Source organism: Leptonotus elevatus, chromosome 14, assembly GCF_054856555.1.
Source record: "Leptonotus elevatus isolate MCC_2025b chromosome 14, RoL_Lele_1.0, whole genome shotgun sequence".
NCBI classification, from domain to species: domain Eukaryota; kingdom Metazoa; phylum Chordata; class Actinopteri; order Syngnathiformes; family Syngnathidae; genus Leptonotus; species Leptonotus elevatus.
The window spans coordinates 12,450,722-12,471,147 of record NC_141252.1 but is presented as its reverse complement, the minus strand read 5'-3'; the positions used below and the strand labels follow the sequence as shown (position 1 = coordinate 12,471,147).

The 20,426-nt window shown below is 40.6% G+C and overlaps 1 protein-coding gene across 2 annotated transcripts; it reads left to right on the top strand.

Moving 5' to 3' along the window:
• The first annotated feature begins 3,798 nt into the window (after positions 1 to 3,798).
• Positions 3,799 to 17,131, top strand: bmf1 (BCL2 modifying factor 1). Of its 2 annotated transcripts, none has more exons than XM_086095046.1 (4): positions 3,799 to 3,915; positions 5,499 to 5,695; positions 6,864 to 7,075; positions 15,086 to 17,131. In XM_086095046.1, the coding sequence occupies exons 2-4, from the start codon at positions 5,524 to 5,526 to the stop codon at positions 15,203 to 15,205; spliced, it is 504 nt and encodes a 167-aa protein (XP_085951172.1). In that variant the 5' UTR covers positions 3,799 to 3,915; positions 5,499 to 5,523; the 3' UTR covers positions 15,206 to 17,131. The 2 variants fall into 2 exon arrangements, with proteins under 2 accessions (XP_085951172.1, XP_085951171.1); XM_086095045.1 differs by having other exon boundaries at positions 3,818 to 4,011.
• Positions 17,132 to 20,426: the final 3,295 nt, after the last annotated feature.

Below are 20,426 nucleotides of genomic sequence, written 5' to 3'. Positions count from 1 at the left end.
CATCATTTAAAATGACCCCAATATTTTGACATAAACAAATATTCTAAATGTGATACGCAAGCATTTATTACATGCTTTACTTCAATGCATGTAATTATGTTTATTGCTCAAACACAACCTGTGCTACCTTAAACGTAGCCATCCGCTGTCACGCTGAAGGATCATCTATGGTCAAAATTAATAGTACGATGAATCTGTGTTAATTCATGATTAATGCCATATTTTTTTGTGATTAATTAATCAGTTAATATTTGAACTTTGACAGCACTAGTTATATCCTTTCACTTTAAATAAATAATAATGAATAAATATCCGAGTCTGAATGTCAGATTGACATCCAAAAGCAAGCGATCTGGCATATCACATATTAGTGGGTACGAGTGACGGACTGTCAACGCGGTGACATCACATCCATCCCAACACGGCGACGCCAAATTATTTTGGCAAATGCAAGACTGGAAACAAAAATTTGAAAAATATTGCTCCGTTTCACCATCAATACCACAAAACGGGCCGCCGTTTAAGATAATGAGCGAAGGACCTCCAAAACCTAGCTGGGCACAAATGGACCTACTTCAAAGCAAAATGGAATGACGTGATTGAGTTCCCACTCTGTTTTTGAAACCCCGAAAGGTTACTTGAGAGGGGGTCATTTGGCCATACAGGGATGCATGGCGACCAGGCACACACACAGAGGTGGCCGCCTCGTCTTCTCAGTTACAAGGCTCAGATCAGGTGGCGTTGCTTCATAACCAGGCCGCGCTCCTCAACGAAAAAAAGCCAAAAAGACTCAACTCCCCCACGACTTTATTATTCACGCCGTCTTCACCTGAGAAGACCCGAGAGGGGCATGGGGCGGGCAGACTACTCTTTTAAGCTCCAATTTAGTCAGCAACCACTCCAGACTGTTGCTAAATACAAGTAATAAACACAGTATGTCACACACAAGCCTTGCATGTCAAAGTCTTAAAGTTGCAGTAGTTAATAGGCTTAAAACAGCAGATCACTTTGATGACACAATAACAAACCTAATCCAGTAAGAGCTTTAACATTTATGCTTACTGTATATGGATCTTCGAGTCAGTGTGTGCAAACATTGAAACAAAGATTAAGACGTGCTCGCCTCCTTTGTTGCTAATCTGACTTGGCTGATCCTGATCGTGTAATATTATTGAATATGTTGGAAAATAAACGCAAGGAAATAGATTACGGCGTTGTTGTTTTGTTTTGCTCATAATATCAAGCGGAATGTCAGAACCCCCCCCTTGTTGTTATCAGGTCACTGCTCCAGTGCCATCTCTGCCATTGGGTCAGTGTGCCACACATGTCTCATCGAACAGACCCGCAGTCGGGATGCGGTTGCCATGGTTGCCGCGGAGCTTGTCCATTATCTCGCTTTGCAGTTTCCAGGCAGGATTGCCGCTTTGTTTGGATGGCGCACGTGTGTGATGCACGTGCCCGTGCAGAGACGGAGATATCATGAGGGAGAATACGCTTTTGAGGTTACAGGGGAAGTAGGGCGTGTGATTGTGCAGCCATGTGTGTTTGTGCATATGCATGTGTGTGCGCGCAAGGGCGCTTGTGCAAGCGTCGCTGTTGGGAAACGACTCTCTGATGTAACATAAACTGATGCCTGCTTGCTCTCTCCCAGGGATCTCGGGCGTCCACGTGAACCTGTTTATGCGATGTGGCGCTCTCCCATAAAAACTCAAGTCAAAAAGTGTGTTGGCACGGTCACCGCTATTTATTATTAAGTCATATGTGTTAGTGGATTTCGGTGTTTTCAAAAAGCTCGCTGTCAAAAACACATCAAGTGAGTCTATTTATATCATGTTAAGAGGTGCAAGGACTTCATCTACTGTATGTTTATTATTAATGGATGATGTATTGAGTTGCAGTGAGTGTTGCCTTCCAGCCACTGCTCTCGGCAGCAACTGCCAAATGCTAAAACAAAGAGTTAAATGCGTGATGAATTAAACATGTTTGTTTTCTTACGATTTGTGAACTAGTGTCAACGTATTGTGTGATTTTATTATTTTATTTGGGTCAATGTATCACAAAAATAAATCTCTCACATTCTTAACTGTCGTATAACGCTGAGAAGAAGGCAAGTGCTACTTAAATGCCCATCTTGTTGTTATTTTCTTTACTGTAATTGATAAGTTTGTCTGACGATGCCCATTTTATGAATTATCATGTGAAATAACCAATTTAGGCCTTTATTTTGAAAAACATTTAAAGACAGGAGTTTGTATCATCCACAAGACAGTCAAGAACCCATGGAAGAAAGTATCAGGTTTGTACATGCAGGCTCATAACTACGCTAAAAAATAAAATAAATAAAAATTAAAATAAAGGGTTTTACCCTTTTAACAACTGGTAGGTAGTGGTCAAATGTGGACATCATGTGGTATGCCTGGGAAAAATATATAAATTTTGTCCAACAAATGGATATTTTCATTTTGTTTGGCTAGCTGGCTAGCTTGCTTTGTTTAGATGGCTAATTGCTAGCCTCCTAACTAAGTTGGAAATATTAGCTGGCGCGACCATTGTAGAAAGCTTTCCACGATAAATGTATGTCCGAATAGTACTAATGTAGATACAAGTAAATAATAATAAAGAATAAACATTTTATATGTTTTAGGATAAATTAACTGCGCTGGGTCTGTTACAATCCAGAAACCCTGATACATTATCTCTACTGAAAAGACAAATTCACGTTTTCTTGACAGTCAGCTGGAGCTCCTTTGTTGTGCTCGAGCACAACAAAGGGAAGCTGCAACTAATGCTTGCACATCTTTTCTTGTTTACAGCGATCGCTCAGGCAAGAAGTGATCCGCTTTCCAATATCTCAGTGGACATGAAATCCAATCCTCTCTTCCCTCATTGCATCCACTCATTCTGGCTGGACGGCAGGAGGATCAAAGTAACAAACTCACGGTATGTCCAACACTAGAAACACAGAAGCAGGGACCCATGACTTCTCACACAGCTCTGGTGGAGGGACGACATAGATGAAGGGCAAAGGAGTTGGGGGAAGGGTCTGTGGGAGAATGCTGAGGGTGAGAGGACCAGCTGGCCACAGGGTTATTGATCAATGCTCGTCCCGTGGGGAGGGGTGATCAGCAGCACCTGATCTGCACAACAATACTTGAGTTGGCACAGTGAGATTGTTGGTGAAATGTCAGAATGCACTTAGGTACACCTGCACAATGTAGTAGAATACAGAACAATGTACATTAAAATAAATTATTATACTCAGTTAATTAACACTGTCAAAAAGGTCAAATGATTAGAAATACTGCATTATGAGTCAGTGCTGTATTCTACATTACATTAAGTAGACTTTTGGTTGCTATACCATTACCATAAATGCATGCTGGATTCTCTTTTTTTCGTCCATTACAGTCGTCCTTGATTTCAGTATGCTACTAATGTTTTACCGCCATTGCATTGCAGCAATAAATGATCAATAATCTATAATATTGGCAGACATAGAAGACAAAAACGCCATGTTTTGCTTGGGGCACAATGGAGGCGTTGGCAACTAAAGCAGCACACTCAAGTGCATGTTTGGGACCAGATGAGAAAAGCACCGCACAGTAGTAGAAGCGTGCAAGAGCTCGCGTGAGAGTGGGAATTTCCCGTCCACGTGTCTGAAGACGCGATGGAGGAGGCGGGATCACAACAAACTCGACGATTGGTTACGGCGAGGCACTCTTAAAGGGAAGTGCTGCATCCCCGCCCGGGGCCACAGGAGATGACCGACATAAATACGTTCGTCTTTAAGAGGGTCTATTTACCAGGTTGAGGAGCCACGCCCCGGCGGCGGAGTTTAGTTTTGCAGCTGACGTCGGCGAAATGAAATCGGCTTGTTGCAGTTTTCCCCACAGAATGGAACTTGTCGTGGCGGAGGTACGGGCTAAACTTGGTTGACCTGGCAGGATATTAACGTCGGTTTACGGTTTATTTTTCTCTCTCTGAGTATTAACAAGGAAGCCTGTGTAACGGGTAAGTTCCGATTAATACACTCAAGGCGGCCTTTTTGTTTGTTTGTTTTTTTAACAGACCGGCGAGCCGGGTTTTACGTAAATTAGCATCAAAATACTTTTATCCTATTTAACCCAATTTAGTCTTAACACCGTGTCGAAACCGAAACTAAGATTACAATGCGCTTTACTGACTTTTCTGTGTAAACAACAACGTGTACTAACTACAAGTATATATAAACATAGCGTGCTTTACTCACATTTATTATAATTGCATTATTATTAAAAACAAACAAGCAATCTAACTGCCAAACGCCTACAACGATACAACAAAACATTAACGAGCCTCTTTTTTTTTTTTTTTTTTTTTTAACAGTGTCATCGCTTGAAATGTGCACTTAAATTTTTTTGGGTCATTATTATTGTGTTAAGGATGTTTTTATTAAACATATTTATGTGTATATGATTATTTCTAATGTCATGGGAATGTTTAGTTCTCAAACGAGTCGAGTTATAATGCCATAACTTAATATATATATGTCAACTTAATGATTGTATTTTCATTTGACAATGATGGTATCTTGATGTGAGGCTCTCGGAGAGTATAAATAAAGTGCACAACCCCCATGGCCTTCCCTTGGCTGCATTGTCTTACAGCAGGGGGAGCCATGACACAAATACTGCTCATTGCAAAGAGCAACTCAGGTTATCTGGAAGGTTTTTTTTTCTGGCTCATCCGAGTCTTCTATGGTCCTTGTAATATGTTTGTTTAACAAAGCCTGGAGTGTTGATTGTGAAGGCACAGACAGTATATACTGTAGAGTATATCAAAAAGGTTTAACATGTTCAGGCTGCTTGTGTGGGGTGAAGAAATGAAAACTTAATGTCGGAGAGTTGGCAAGCTGAGAGACCAGAGTAGGGAGAGGGATTGAACATTTTCCACCAAGACTGTCATTACTCTTTTTCTGTGAGCCCTAATTTGGTGGTGTGGTAGTAGTCTAACCCTGTATTACAACTCCATGTTGACTGGGGGATTAGCTCGGTGATGCAACTTGCATGTCACCCGTATTTTGATAACTCTTTGACTCTGGGTTGAGTGCAATAAATCATAATGTCACTGGAGAATAGCACCTTTTGCCTTTTGGCGGCAGAGTTGCAAGATTTTGTATCATTGTTTCTGTGTGTTGTGTTAAATGTACACTGATAACTGCCTTTATTACCTTCCGTTATTACCTTTTACCCCAGAAGCCAATCTTTAACCACAGCGAGCTGTGTGGTTTAAACAGTGAAAGGAACACAACTATCATCTTCACAGAGGGAAGACTCATCTCTTACCCAGCTTGTCCATTGTGGTTTTATTGATTGGAGAACACACATTATAAACCAGACAGGTTGTCTAGTATGCTTATGAGTGTATTAGGAAGACGTCTGATACAATCAGTAAATTGCTGTGTGTCCTCATTGTGGGCTCCTCATATTTCGCTCTCTTTCCCCCATTTAACCTTGTAGTGTGCACATCGTGTAGTGTCCCCGCATGGAGGATGAGGAGGATGATGTGTTTGAGCCAGACCCCCACTGCTGGCGCACCACATTCAAGGAGATAAAGTGTGAGGAGCGGGCTACACAGACACCTGGCCCCGTCCTGGCATCGAACAACGGCATGCTGCCCTGTGGAGTCGCAGAGGAGCCAAGACCACTCTTCTACGGTGAGTTGGAGCTAATCACTAGCGATAGGCCGCTTTATTGTTTTTTGTTTTTTTTAGGGCCGATAACGATTATTAGTCGTCAAGGAGGCCGATCACCAATATTTCGAGCTGATATTCACTTTCACTAAAAGGGAAAAATATTGGCGTAAAAAAAAAATCAAACTTATCTGAATTTTTTTTCAATATTAAGTAAAATATTGAATAAAAAAAAAATCTTAGATAATACCATCCTTGTTTTCAAATTCTAAAAAATTGTTTAGGGAGCTCTCTCCCAGGGTAATTAACGTGCCTTAAAAATTAAATAAAAACTTTAAACAAGTAAATAGCTACCTATTGTTTTCTATAGTAAATAACGTTTTCAAAAATTACTAAATATTTTAAATATAAAATATTAATTTATCTTGTCTTTAATAAAAAATACAAATAAACAGAAAATAAAAAGTTAAATGATATATTATAATCATATATAAATATAAAATAATAATTATTAATTTAAATAATAGATTCCCTGACGTTAACGCCGTTTTAAATTGACCTATTATCGTCCATCAAATTAATAAAAAAATGCTGATATTTGTCAAAATGCAGAATATCGTCACCGATAATCAGGCCTGCCGATAATCAGTCTATCACTACTAATCACCAACGAGGAACTGCGCGGAGAGCGTTTTCTCGTGCGTGACACAGTTGTTGCGCTGATGTGACCTGTGGCGCCTGAGAGTCGTGATCACGGCGAGCTTTTATGGCGCGCGTGGAGTGTACCCAGCTGCTTTGCTATTCAAAAGGCGCCCGGCTGTCATTGTGACTGAGCGGACATGACAGGGGCGACTGACTACCTGTGTGAGTAGGCTGTAACTGATTATCAGTGGCAGCGAAGTTTCAATGGCACCATATACTGTATATGTAATCATTGCTGGGTTGCTCCATAGTGATGATAGATACCGACTTTACACCGCATTAGGTGAGCGTGACTTTTAACACCGTAAAATGACTCGCTGTGATTGGCTCAGGAGAAAATACAGCAGCTGTGAAAGTTCAGTTTGAAGCCGAGCAGACTGACTTTCTGCCTGCTTTATCATCATCACACACACACACACACACACACAAAGAAAAGCCCATCAGGTGTCACGTTAACACATTCTAAGACCAAACCTCGACTCTTCAACAGGTAACGCAGGTTTTCGATTGCACTTCCCGGCCCACTTTGAACTTGTCGGGGATCAGGAAGACAGACTGCAAGAAAGCGAAGACGGAATGGAGCGGCAACGCCAGCAGCAGCAGCAGCCGCAGCCGCAGCCTGTGGCACGCAGCATAGAGGCCTGCATCGGTCAGAAACTCCAGCTGATTGGAGACCAGTTTCATCGGGAACACTTACAGCTGGTGAGGAGGAATCAACAACACAAACACAAATAAGACTGGCTCAAGCAGCGACTTTTGATTGGATTGAATGGATTAAAAAAAAATAATTATACATCACTCTATTTTGAGTCATCAAAAGCTCAGTTGGCAAAATACATATGCTTAATGTAGTATGTAAATCACTTCTTTCTGACCGATACCAGTGTGAGTACTCAATTCCTGAGTAGTTATCGATTCCAAGTACCGATACCCAGTGGTGTAGTGACCCCTGGAGAAGAGGGTATACTTTGAATTTCCAATTTTTTTTTAAGTAGTCCAGAAAAAAATCCTATTTTAGAAACTAGCAAGAATTAAAAATGTGATTATTTAATTATTTAATTTAATTAAAACTTGCTCACAATAATACAATTATCATCACTTGTTAAGAACTGTTTGAAGTGGGTATACTCAATGCTGACTGAGAAAGAAGGGGGTATACTCTGTATATACTGCTGATACCACTAGTACTGTTTGATAAATAAAGTCGCCCAATTAGATCAATGACAGCCAATTTGAAAGAAAAAGCTTTTTTAAAGCATTTATCCTTAAAATTGCATGAAACCAATGGCAATTTTCTATTCTTGTAATTTCTCATTTCTTGCCATGTATTGGTATTTACCCGTCCCTTACTCCTGCACATTTGAGTAAGAAGAAATACAAGAGCTGAGCCCATAGAAATATTATAATGCTCAAGCTCAATTGAAATCTTGAGATATTATTAGGTATTTAGAGCTTCACAACATTAAGAGATGATATGTTAAGTGTAGTCTGATGTCATGTAATTTATCTGATGTTATTTATTGGGTCATTAGCTTACCTAGAGATGGGCGAATACCAATACAAGACGTCAGGCTGATACCCAGCCTTATTTCAACGTGTCGGTATTCGCAATGGCCTTGTGGCCGTTTTACAATGAGGAAGTAGATTATTATTTATTTTTTAAGGAAAAATGCTATATTCTGATAGGTCTTTCTTTAAAACTGTCAGTGTTTTTTAAATATGTTTTTTAAGGGTGTGTGGGGGGGGGGGGGGGTTATGTATAAAAAATAATAGTAGTAGTACTTGTTATAATTATTGGTGACTACTTAGGAGTTGAGTACTTAAAGTGGTATCAATCTGGAAAAAAAAGTAGTATCAAACATCCCTAATCTTACCCAAACAACAACTATGAACTCAAAGTTAGTTATGTCATTGCAAATAGTTAGTAATGCTACCATCAGCAAATATCTTTGTAAGTTTGTCCCAATTCGGGGCACAGTTTATTTTTCAAAAGTAACCTTCCAACACTTGCTGTAAAGAAAGAGTATGTTGGGTCAAAAGTTTGTTCTCCTTTATTGTGTTAGCCCCATATTTGTTTTGGAGACGCTGCATGTGCATGTGTGTGTGTGTGTTCGTATGCTCCCCCTCCTTCCCAAGCCAAAGACAAGCTGAACCAGGGCAGCCCTTCCCCCACCTCACCAAGCCCTCCCCTGCCTCCTCTTCCTGTTTATTACTCTCCCCTCTCTTGTTTTCTCTGTGGCAAGTCGCATAGAAGATGCTTGGCCTCAGCAAGCACAATGTACTGTGTGGTCAGGGTGACATTGTCCGCACAGTCACCGAGCGCGCCGAGCAACATCACTTTTATGTATTTTTACGCGCTGGGTTGTAAAACTGTGCACGGGTTTCTTTTGCAAAGCGCGAGCGTTCTGTTGCACAACTGGTTAATGGTATGTTTGAACGCACAAAAAAGCAGAAGCGGCGGGAGTGCGTAAACATGTAACCTGAAACCCAGCGCGTGAGTCCGAGGGGAGCAGCTGCGGTTCCAGGGAGTCTCCAATCAGCCCCTTTACTGGGCGAGGAGTGGTCAGCTGAGAAACCATAATAAGACGTCTGCACACATGCGGGCTGGGGTGAAGGGGTGGGGGAGGTTGTATTACAGTCACTGAGGTTGTGAGGTGGAGAAATTAACCTCAAATTACCAAGTACAGTGCTACCTTATAATTCAAACGCTCCAAAGCTTGTCAAATTTGACATGGGACCAACGGTTTGGGGAAAAATATACCGAAAAAGTCACACTAAAGCTTCTTGTCAGCAAATCTCATGAGACCTCAGAAGGCTTTTTTTGTGTGTTTTGTTGTATTTTAAAAGATGGGACTGTGTCAATACGGCACCGTAGTTTTTTCGAACTTGGGCACACCAAATTATTCGACAATATCTGTTTTAAATTATTTTCATACATACGGCGCTCCACGTTAGTATTTAAAAAAAAATCTACATTAACCTTAGGGAACTACTTATTTCAATGTAGGTTACAATATGGTGCGTTTATATGCATGAGTCTCATGTTTTGTTCATTAACATGCACTCTCCAGACTAAATAAATAAATAATAATAATAAAATCAGTTAATTTATAAGAGATGTCGCTGACCCTGGGAACTCTTTTGTGTTTTGTTCAAAATTAAAACTAAGACGTGTGAAAGTTTTAAAGCTGCTTTACGGAGGAATTTGCCCTGAAATATCTTTACAATAGCCTTTTAATTTGACCATTTATGACTCAAGCGTCTTCTAATGAGCAGATTAACACCTTTTTCTGTTCACAATGGGTACTACAGTTCCAAAACATAACCTGCCACTCAGTTTTAGGTGTTCATCTCATAACCAGTGGAGGGCAGTCATGCATTAAACGTTGCCAGAAGAAGACAGGAACAGGAAGTTGACCTCACGTAGCTAACAGCTAGCTCTACCCTTGTTTACTCTTGGAATAAAGTTGAAGCATTGTTTGTAAGTGGCTTTTAAGACACTATTACATGTGTAATGTATATATCAGTTGTGTGTGAACACATGCAAAGAAATAGGTCGTTAGTATTTGTTTGCCTGAAGTGGTAATCGCTAGCGTGCTAATGCTAATCGTGATTGCTAACCTTTTAGCATAAGCTAATTTTGTTGGTGTTTAATAATGCACGTGTATAGAAGATAATAAATTATGAGAACTTATATCCACTCAGGTCATGTTACTTAAGTCAACTTCATTCTGGAATATTATGATGGAATAATCAATAGGATAATTGATTTTTAAAAGATTCTATAGCGACATCACTTGGCCTTGTAAATGGGAATGTTGCTGTATGGTGAGCAGAACGAGTGAATTAATGTGATTAATCAGAGAATCGCATACCTGCAGTTTGTATGTGTGAATGTGTGTGTGGTTTTGCAGCCTCGGTAATTGGTTTTCCAACTCTGTGCTGCAGTTGTGCAATTAGTTTCATTGAGCCTGCACGTGCTCGTACACGAACACAAGTTGTTTATCAGCTTTTTGCCATTTCTCACTTCTCACTATCTGCCCGTGAAAGAGGGGGGGGAAAACTCGCCTCACTCAATAATAGTGTTAGTGTTCATCCATTTTCATTCCTGTCAGTGGGTGATTGCAGTTATTCAGTACAGACACTTGTCCCTGAGCCGTCCAAGTGCTTGGACTGCCATCTGTTTGATGGATCGGGGAGCCTTGTGGCTGTGAGGGTCCTCCGTGGGAGTTGGCGGCCCCCTTGGCAAAAGTAGGGATTAGGTAGCCAAGGAGTGCCGGAGGATGCTGACAGATAAATTGCTCTTCTGTCAGTGAAGGCTAGAGGGGACACTCGAGTCCCCAGAGGATTGCCAACATTAGCCGCTCGGCCATTTGAGACATAGCGATAATGACAGTCACAATGGCAGGAAGACGGCTCCAGCTTGCACAGGGCAAGGAGCAGAGTCGGGTTTCATCCCGTGTTTTTTTTTTTTTTAAACACACCAATGACTCCTGTTGCTTTTGATAGGAGGTGTTGAAAGCTGGTTTGAATATTGCCTTGTGCGCATGTGTGTGTGTGTGTGTGTGTGTGTGTGTGGTGGGGGGGGGGTGAGACTTTATCTCTGCTGTTTCAGCACTTTGCAGAAGGGAAGAAATAAAAACACACCAATGTGACTTGGATATCTACTTGTGCTGCTTTTTTGTTGATAGTTAGCATCCGACGTCATGAAGTTTATTTTTCTTTGACTCCACGTCTCCTCCCTGATGAGAGTTTGTTCTTGCTCGGAGGCGGGCCTGCTTTGCTGCAGAGATAAGGGCGAGCTAGTGAGCAGCTGGCCTGATCGACAACCCACACGGGACACTGATAAAGCACATCAGTGCGCCGTTGGAGTGACGACACCGAGCATCTGGCTAAACTCTGGTGCGCTGTTGCCGGCTAAATTTAGAGCAGTTTTGACAGTTGGTGGCATGAGTTATTTGGAAGTTTTGACAGGCCTCCTCGCTTCTTTCTGTCTCAGTGTCACTCTTTCAGCTTGATTGAGTAAAGTGCAAAAGTCAGGATGAATTTCTTCTCGTCTGGTTTGTAGTAAACACACTTGTACGTAGTAGTGTGAAAGGTTGGACTCATCCATATCAGTCATCTAAAGACACATACCTTTAAGATGGACGTGTTCCTTTCGTTTTGTTCGATAGCTATTTGTGCTGGACTCGAAAATCACGCAGTTATTATGATGACTCCCATCACTCAACTCTATATTTATAGAGCACTTTAAAAGAACCACCGCTGTTTTCTTAAGACGGAAGCCAGGGGCAGCAGATACAATCAAAATAGCAGAGGCCCCAGAATTGAACCCTGTGGAACACCATACGTTCCGTTTATACATGTGAATTCCTATTGCACATATTCGTCCGACCACTTTGTTTTTTTTCTCGACATGCTCGAACTTCTGAGACTGACTCACCAAATCCCTGGGGTTCGATCGAACCCAGGTTAAGAACCACTGTTTACAGTATTCTGCTTTAATCTTGCTTTTACAGGTGGACTTTTTAAGCCGATTGATGCAACAAGTGAATCATTAAAAGTTAACATTCTGAGTCATGTACAAGTTGTTTTGAATCTGACGTAAGCAGGATTTAGCGCCCAATTGTTTTTTTTGTTTTTTTTTGTCTGTTGCGCTAGCATGTGTTTATATTACAGATTTCTTCATTTTGTTCCCTCGACTTAATAACTGCTGCCTTTTTTTGCACGCTGTCATAAAAGCAAAACCAAAGTTTACCAAGCACAGACATGTTAGCACTGATGTGTCAGAGTGACCTCATCAACGGCAAGATTCTTGAAAGTACCCCCACACATGGCCAGACACACAGGGCAGAACTCACAACACTCCCAAAATTCTCTTCTTTTTATTTTTTTAATTGAACAACATGTGAGTAATAGTTTGGAACAAATGTAAAAACCCTGGTTGGAAGTCAGTTAACCTTAACACTGGACATGTTCACCACACAACTGCAGTATATAAAAAAATGGAGATGTCCGTCCTTAGTGCTACCTCTTGGCTTGATGGCACTTTTGTGGAAAACTGTTCTCAAGGAAACAAGTAGTGATTTTGCCGTGTATCAATCTGGTGACAAGGTGCACAACTAATAGATTAATCAACAACTAATCCATTATCAAATTAATCAACAGCTCTTTTGATAATTGATTAATCATTTGTTTAACTTAAAATGTCCAAATCCTTTCAAAAAGTGTAAGCCTCCCAACAGTAAATACTTCTCAGATTTCTGTAATCCTCCATGAAAGTAGACTGATTATCTTTGTGTTGAATCAAAGTAAGACATTTGCAAACATCTGTTTTTACTTTGGAAAGCAACGGTCAGCATTTTCAACTATTTTCTGACATGTTACCGACCAAACCAGCCACAGAATCATAATCAATTTAAGTTGGCATGTTTTCCACACTGTCAATTTGAAACAAAGTCCTGATTTTGAATAAAACAATCGAAATTGCAAAACATGTTAAAAAAAAATCGGATTCATTAATGACTCGTACAAATAATTGACATTTTAATCAATTATTGAAATAGTTGCAACCATAATCAGTAAGCGGTGTAATGGCCTCTCCGCCATTGCAATGGCAATCACCTTGGTAAAATATATAATGGCTCAGCCTGATTAAAGAGTCCACATGGAAATGAGACGTGTGGAATCCATTCTCTAAACTCAGCGTACTGTGCCCCGGTTTTGGTCGATATTCTCCCCGACTAGGTGGCAGTGAAGAGCGTCTACGGCACAACATATAGATCTTCACCACAATAGAAGTAGAACACCTTTTTTTTTTTTTGCGCAGATAGATGAGGGTGTTTGCGCCGTTGTGGGTTGAAGCAACTCCCTGCTCTTCCCTTTAATTTCAGAGCAGAGATAGCGGAAGGACTCGCACATGCAAATTGATTAATGAATTCATCATTTTAAAAGAACTGCAAGAACATCTCAATAACTTGGAGACCACCTGTGACCATGTGTCTGCGTGGATTCCAAAATATTTTGCCCAAAAGGAAAGAGCATTTTCTTGGGGACGTTCAACCCTTTATTAACCGTACAGGCAATTTTTAAGTGATATTTGAGCATTCAAAATGGTCATATAAGCGTAAAAGTAACTTTGTATTAAAACAGAAAATAATAAGTCAACCATAATCATTTTAAAACATTAATGTTATATGCGCCCCCAGTAGTCTAAAATGGCATTCTGATTAATATTACATTTGTGGAATATGAACTTTATCCATCTCAGGGGGCGGCCATTTTGTCACTTGCTGTCGACTGCAAATGACATTACAGTTTCTCAGGGCTCAGGTAACAACCAATCACGGTTCACCTGTTTTCTGAGTTAGGTCATGTGACATTCGCAAATTGAGTTCTAATTTATTGTTACCTGAGCGACTGTGATGTCATTTTCAGTTGACAGCAAGTGACAGTATTGTACAAGGCAAAATGGCTGCCTCAGGGTTGAATATCCATCCATCTACTATTTGAATCGCTTTTCATTATCATCTTAACTCATTCAAACCCAAAAACGTATAAATATGTTTTTAATACTTTGTTATTCACTCCCCAAAACGTATTTATACGTTTTTATGTTTTTTTTTTAATGCTAGAGAATACAGAAGGCATAGAAGCAGCTTCTGACATGAAGAGGTCGCGTAAAGCAATTGTTGTTATTACAGTAAATGGCCAGCAGGTGGCAGCAGAGTATAAGAGATCAGCCAGGACCATGTTGCAACAAGCTATTTTTCCCAGTGTTTTCAACAGGTTTGTGAATAATGATGAAACTTAGCTATATTCCAATGCTAATTGCAGCAAATGGAAACAGATACAAATATACATTTTTACCTGATGAAAGAAGAGACTCGAATCTTTCTTTTGGTAGGTTCCATGTTTTTATAGCAAGAGAAGACAATGTTCTGTAGACCGTGCAAAATCAGTCTAAATCCAGTAAAACAGCCAGGAGCGGAGGGGGTTGCTTCAGTGAAAATGGCTGCGAGTGAATCAGTTCATGAACTCGTCCAACTTTAGAGGCAAATATTTCTTGAATTTTACCACCGTTTGTTAGCAAAGACACGATTTCTGCTTAAATTTGAATGAGACAGTGAAAGCGCACTAAGAATCCCACCACTTGAACTCTTGTTTACAACCCTTTGAGTCTTAAACGGCCTTCGCATTATCAGGCGCGGCGGCGTCTGCCTTTCGTCCAGAGATGAGCCGCCGGTCTGCTACTGTACCTCTCGCGTGCTGAGACGTCTTTCCCAGAGGCTCCCTGACTCTCATCAAGAACTCCCTAATCCCATTTGGCGCAATTATCTTATCTCGGCTACTCAATGGCTGAGATAGTATTATCCCGCTAATGGCGCACAGTCCAACTGGCTCACAAAACCCGAGCGTCTCCTCCTCCCGCATCGCTGCTGCTTTTTTTTTGCCAGAAAGGTTACAAAAGTGTGGACGCATTTACAGTAGGACTGGGAATGTCTGCTGAAGAAGGCCGTCTCAGGGACGATTTGCAGTTTGGTAAAGAAGAGACCGCCGTGAAAATATCATCATCATTTCAGCATGTGGTTTCGTTTTAGCCGCTGTAACCTTTTCGCTGTGTTCATTCAGCAAACACAAATCAATGTTTATTGCCCCTGCTTTTTGATTGCCCGACGCCCCGCCAACGTTGCTCTCTGTTTGTTGTTGCAGTATCATCGAAACCAAAGGATCCGGGGGCTGCTGTGGTGGCGCCTGGCCACGGCCGTCCTCGGCCTGCTCTTGGACAGGGGCTTCTTCTTGGCCGGACGAGGCGGAGCGAGACGGAGGTGAGGCGCTCTTTCCCCTCTCGTCCGTTGCAATCATCTCCACGAGGAAGCGGACTCCCGATGGCACTGTCAAATCGAACACGGGTCTGTTGGGCGGCGAGTGGTGGCACAGGAAGGGTTTGAAAAAGGTCACCGCGGGACGGAGACACGCAACTTTTATACAAGGGTTTTTCTTTCCAAGAAGATGCCATGATGCCCAGAGATTCCTCAACAGGACATTGTTCATATTTTGCGATAATTGGGGTGTAGTAGTTTTGTACAGATCATTAGTTCCATTTTTTTGCACTTCACAATTTTTGATGACCTCTACAGATCCTGGGAATGCCTTATTCAATGTTTTCTGCCATAAAGAGTATTGAAAGAATTTTACACGATGGTTAGAAAACAAAAGGAAATGTGGCTTTTAAACCTTTGTGAAGTTTTTCCAGGTAACCACTCAAGTTGATTTATAATTTCCAAAGAGGCAATTTCTCAGAAAAAAAAAAGCGTTTTGCACCTCAGTTAATGGTTATCTTCTTTGACATGTTTTTAGCTTGTCATTTCCCGCTCTTACTCAGTCATTTGCTGTAAAAACATTGACAGACTGTTTCTGTACATTGACGTCTCCTCACCAAGACAAACATTTAGTTCAACAGCGCTCATGCTACATGTCGCTATCCCATGAGTTTGCGCAACTTTAATGTTGCTCACTCATCAACCAAACTTCTGTAAAAAGGAACTATTCAGATTGGAAGGAATTCGAATTTTGGGCTCCATTTTCGTATACAGCGCAGGTCTGGCACGAGGCGCAGTCTTAATCGACGCGAAGGCAGGTTAGACCAAGTTTTTGGTATTTTCGCAGATGCACGCAGCTCGGCACAGTTAAACAGCAGAAACTGCTTACACAAAGTTAATTTATAAGGAACTGAAAGCAAACCTCCACGGGCAGGTAATAAAGAGGATGATGATAATAACAGTTTCTGCAGTGATTCAAAGTGTTCAGTGCGCACTGTTGTCAAATGTATACGACCTGCGCCAATACTTAGGCATGGTTCCAGCAGGCAAAAAGTCTACGCCATCTACGAGTCAATCAAGATTCTGAGACGCTGTATGAATAAATGTATTGCCACATGAAATATATCTTTAATTAATGGAGTTTTCTTTCCAGACTTCTCTAAATTTTCATTCTCCATAACACTATGCTTCCAAATTCATCCGAACAGTTTAGGGAGGGCCTTTTCTTTTCCCGGAATGAATTTAAACAGCAACCTCTGACCTCCCAGACACACTCCAAAATGTTGTAGAAAGTCTTCCCTCGAAAAGCGAGACGTTTTAGAGCTGCACAAGTGAGACTCGCGTCTTCCTCTAAGTTTCCCTTTCGGTGTCACGTATCTGTCCCAATACTTTTGTCCACACCGTGTATCAACCCATCTGCTGTAACGCTGTCCGACGACAGACACAAAAACGTGAGTTGCAATTTGTGCTAAGTGCGCAAAATGACAACTCGCGTCAAGCCAATTGCGCATTCAGCGAGAGCACCAAATCCTCTCGCATCCCGTCTTTCTGCTTTGTTCTGTCCGTGTTATTTGCAGACCTTCATGCCCTTGAAGTGGAGCTGTGGATCCACTGTTTTTGCACTAGCGCACCCTTTAAGACTTCCACTCACCGAACCAAGCCCGGTCTTACTGTATATGAAGGTTTTTCACTCAGTCGGTGATCACACAACATCCCGTTTTTCAATCAGTATCTGGGATCTGGGCTGGAAAGAAAATGGCTCGTCGTTTTTCCGCACCAAACGGTCCGCGGGTGAAGCAAAATCCTCTCAGGCAACTCTCAGGGGATTAATACCCTCTTGTATTGTCTTTGGTGCTCAGATCCAGATGTGAGGCAGTTTTATTCCGCACCACCATTCACTAAAGACTGTATAGTTAGTCACGATGTTTTGAAGACACTGTCGAAGATTTGTGTGTGGGGGGGGGGGGGGGGGTTCCCCATTGATAAACACAGGCCAACTTTTGGACCCACGGAGCATTTACGTGTCAAGGGTCTGTAATTACTTGCTCCTAACAATGTGTCAAGTTGATCACTGCGTCATTATTAGATTCCTCTTGCAATCTCAGGGACAAGGCTTTGTGGGCCACTGGTGACCTTGAGAATCGCTTTAATGGTCAGACGAAGAGCGGCGTTGCCACCCATGACGAAACCTGGTCTCTTATGACTCTTTTCCTCCCCCCGTTCGTCCACACAAAGGTACATTTTGACCAAGGAGTCGGAGGCTGACTGTTAGGAGGCGGTGACGGGGGGCTACTGAGCGTGTAGTTAGGAGGCGTGTGACGTGCACTGAATGTGGTTGTAGTTTCCTGCGGATCCTCAATGCTGAGCCAGTCCATGTAGTGCCCCGTCCCACCTCTGGCTCTCAAGTCCTCTTTGTACTGCTCCTTTAAGACACACCCATTGTTCATTTATGTAATTTATTTTTTCTTATTATTTATTTTCTTTTCTTTTATTTGTATATTTGCCCTATTCTACTGTATACACTCGTGTGTGCGATCACTTCTTATTAACCTTGTGAGCCTTATAGCACCCAATGCAATAATTTCCTGAAAATGTCATACGATTTGCACTCAAACTTGATCAAAAATGTAATAAAACCCAATCATATAATTCCACCAATAATTTAATTAAAAAAAAGACTGATATTGTAATAACATTTTTACGATAGTGTAATTACTTTATTACATTATTTTATCATATCACTGGCGTCAAGCCAAACCTCCAACATCGTCACTTTTCAGGAGACCCCAAAACGGCATGTTTGTTCATTCATTAACATTACATCATCAAAGAAAGTCATTTTCAACACATTTTCGATTGGTCAATAATTTGTAAAAAAATAAAAAAAAAATAAACAACATCCGCACCTGTGCACTGACCAATAATATAGAAAAAATTGGAATTTACCAAATTAGGAATTATGAGGTTTTGGCCGGACACCAGCAATATGTATTGCTGTATATCATATCCCAGAGGTCTTTGCGGCAGAGCAGTCAAGTGGGCGGAGCTTACTTTGATTAATGCTCTGCAGATTTGGTATCACACTAAATAAATCGGCTTTGTCAAATAACTTCAGCACTGACCTGTGTTTAAATCAGTCAGTGTTAAAAATACACTTTGGGTGTAGAAATCAACTCTGAATTTAACACCAACATTTTAACACTCCAATTTTTACTGTGAATGCATACAATAGTCCTAGATTCTCAAAACACAAAATGTGAACTTTGGACTGAAATAAACACATTATCTGCTTGCTTTACATGATCAGTTTTAACAGAAAAATAAGACACACCTGAAAAATGTAATGTAATGTTATTACATTGTCATAAAAGTGTTATTACAATATCAGTCAGTATTTTGAATTTTATTTGGAAAAAAATTGGTTTTCTTACATTTTTGATCGAGTTAAGTGAAAACGAATACATTTTCAAGTGTTTTCAGGAAATTATTCGTTTATAGGGTGCTATACAAGGCTTTCACTAATTTCAAGTTGTGATAGTTGTAGTCTATCACGAAGAGCAGTTTAGTTTAAAATTTGTTTTGTACAAAATGGACGAAAGTAACCCACTCTGTCACCAAAAATCACAGTCTCAATTAAAACCAGACTTGGACCTTGGCTCATGTTGATTCGAATATTCATCTTGCCTTTCAACTTGAATATTGTTTGCCTTATCGATGACAGCAGCTCCGCCTCTTCTTTAATACAAATACAAACCTCGTCCAATAGCCTTTCAATCCAGGGGAGCTCGTTTGCCCCTCGAAAAATAGATCCCGCTCAATTCAGCAGATTCTCCGTGTGCGGTTGAGAAAAGCAGCAGTTTCAATGCAGTTATTAATTTGCATAATAATTATAACGGCACATCTTTGCCCTAATGAAAAGTCATCCATCGAAAAAAAAAAGAGTTTGGATTCATGTTCCTTGAAGACACAGGGTGTTGGTTTATGCGTTCAAGTCCCGCAATCTTGATCAATGTGTTGTAATCAACATGCACTGGAAAGTACTTTGTTTCTGTAGATCCCATGGGTCCCTTACGTGTTGTGTGTTCATATATGATGTACAGTTTTGCTTTGGATTGTTCATGTTTTGTCACATCAGCTGTATATCTGTGCATTGGCCAAGGTGGCCCACACGTTTGATTTATTGGAAAGGGAAACAATCCGCCGCGGTCCCCCGCGTGCGTTTTGTTGCGATGACGTTCCCGCGCTGCACTCAAGAGTGGAGCGGCCCCCCGTGTGCGGGAGGGCATTGTGTTTTACGGAAACCGTCAGTGTCTTTCAATTTTGTAGTCCACTTTATATAAATTTGAAGTTTTTGAGGAAGTTTTTTGATGATTTTTTTTTTATAAGATTCCTTCTTCACGTTCTTTCTTAACTTTTTAAAATGTATTTTCTTAACAGAAAATTGTCCGTTTTTATAAGGATTTGATTTTTAAAGACTAGGATCCTTGCGACTCCATGATATCAAGGGCTTTTATTTCTTTTCTTTTTTTTTCAACATTCCTTGCACAGCTCTTTGCAGCGTGTAAAGCAAACCAAAACAATTGACCGTTGCTAATCTAGCGTGTTCCGTTGCCCTTCTTTTGGGACCCGATGGAGTGTACATGTGTTTGTAAAACCCTGGAATATGCCTTTAACTGCTCAGTTTCAAATGAAGTCTTGATTATCACACACTCTCTGTATACCAAGAAAGGAGACCCAGCGAAAATGTAGCAATTTTGTAAACATTGACTGTGTGTTTTCGAGACTCTACTGTGCACTCATTTTGTGTTTATATGTTGTTTTTCTTGGTTGTTCATATATTATGGAAGTAAAGACAATGTGTTATGTAGTGCAATATGCTGTACATATGGAGCTTTGCTCTACAAATCTTTTTTTCTGGATTTCCTGTTGTTTATTGGTACTTTTTTTCAATAAAATTTTATTGAACGTGTCGAGTGGAGTTGAGTCTTTCTGTATTTATGAATGTTAAATGTGTGCCTTTGCCAGATCATTTATAGTATTATTCTTCTTTTTCATATTATTATCATTATGTACTGCTTGTCCTAAAATGAGTACTATAAATAAATAAAACGTATTCATATCCTAACCCATTCATGATTAAAGAAAACAATTCTCAAGATGTGCAGACATGCAAAAAAAAAAGCAATACAATGTAGAATATTAATTCATACTGTACATACACCACACATATA

Bases quoted from the DNA above. Each gene is read 5' to 3' on its own strand.
- bmf1 (XM_086095046.1), top strand. From the start codon at position 5,524: ATGGAGGATGAGGAGGATGATGTGTTTGAGCCAGACCCCCACTGCTGG. The intron at 5,696-6,863 runs GTGAGTTGGAGC...ACTCTTCAACAG, and splicing joins GCCAAGACCACTCTTCTACG to GTAACGCAGGTTTTCGATTG. The intron at 7,076-15,085 runs GTGAGGAGGAAT...TTGTTGTTGCAG, and splicing joins ATCGGGAACACTTACAGCTG to TATCATCGAAACCAAAGGAT.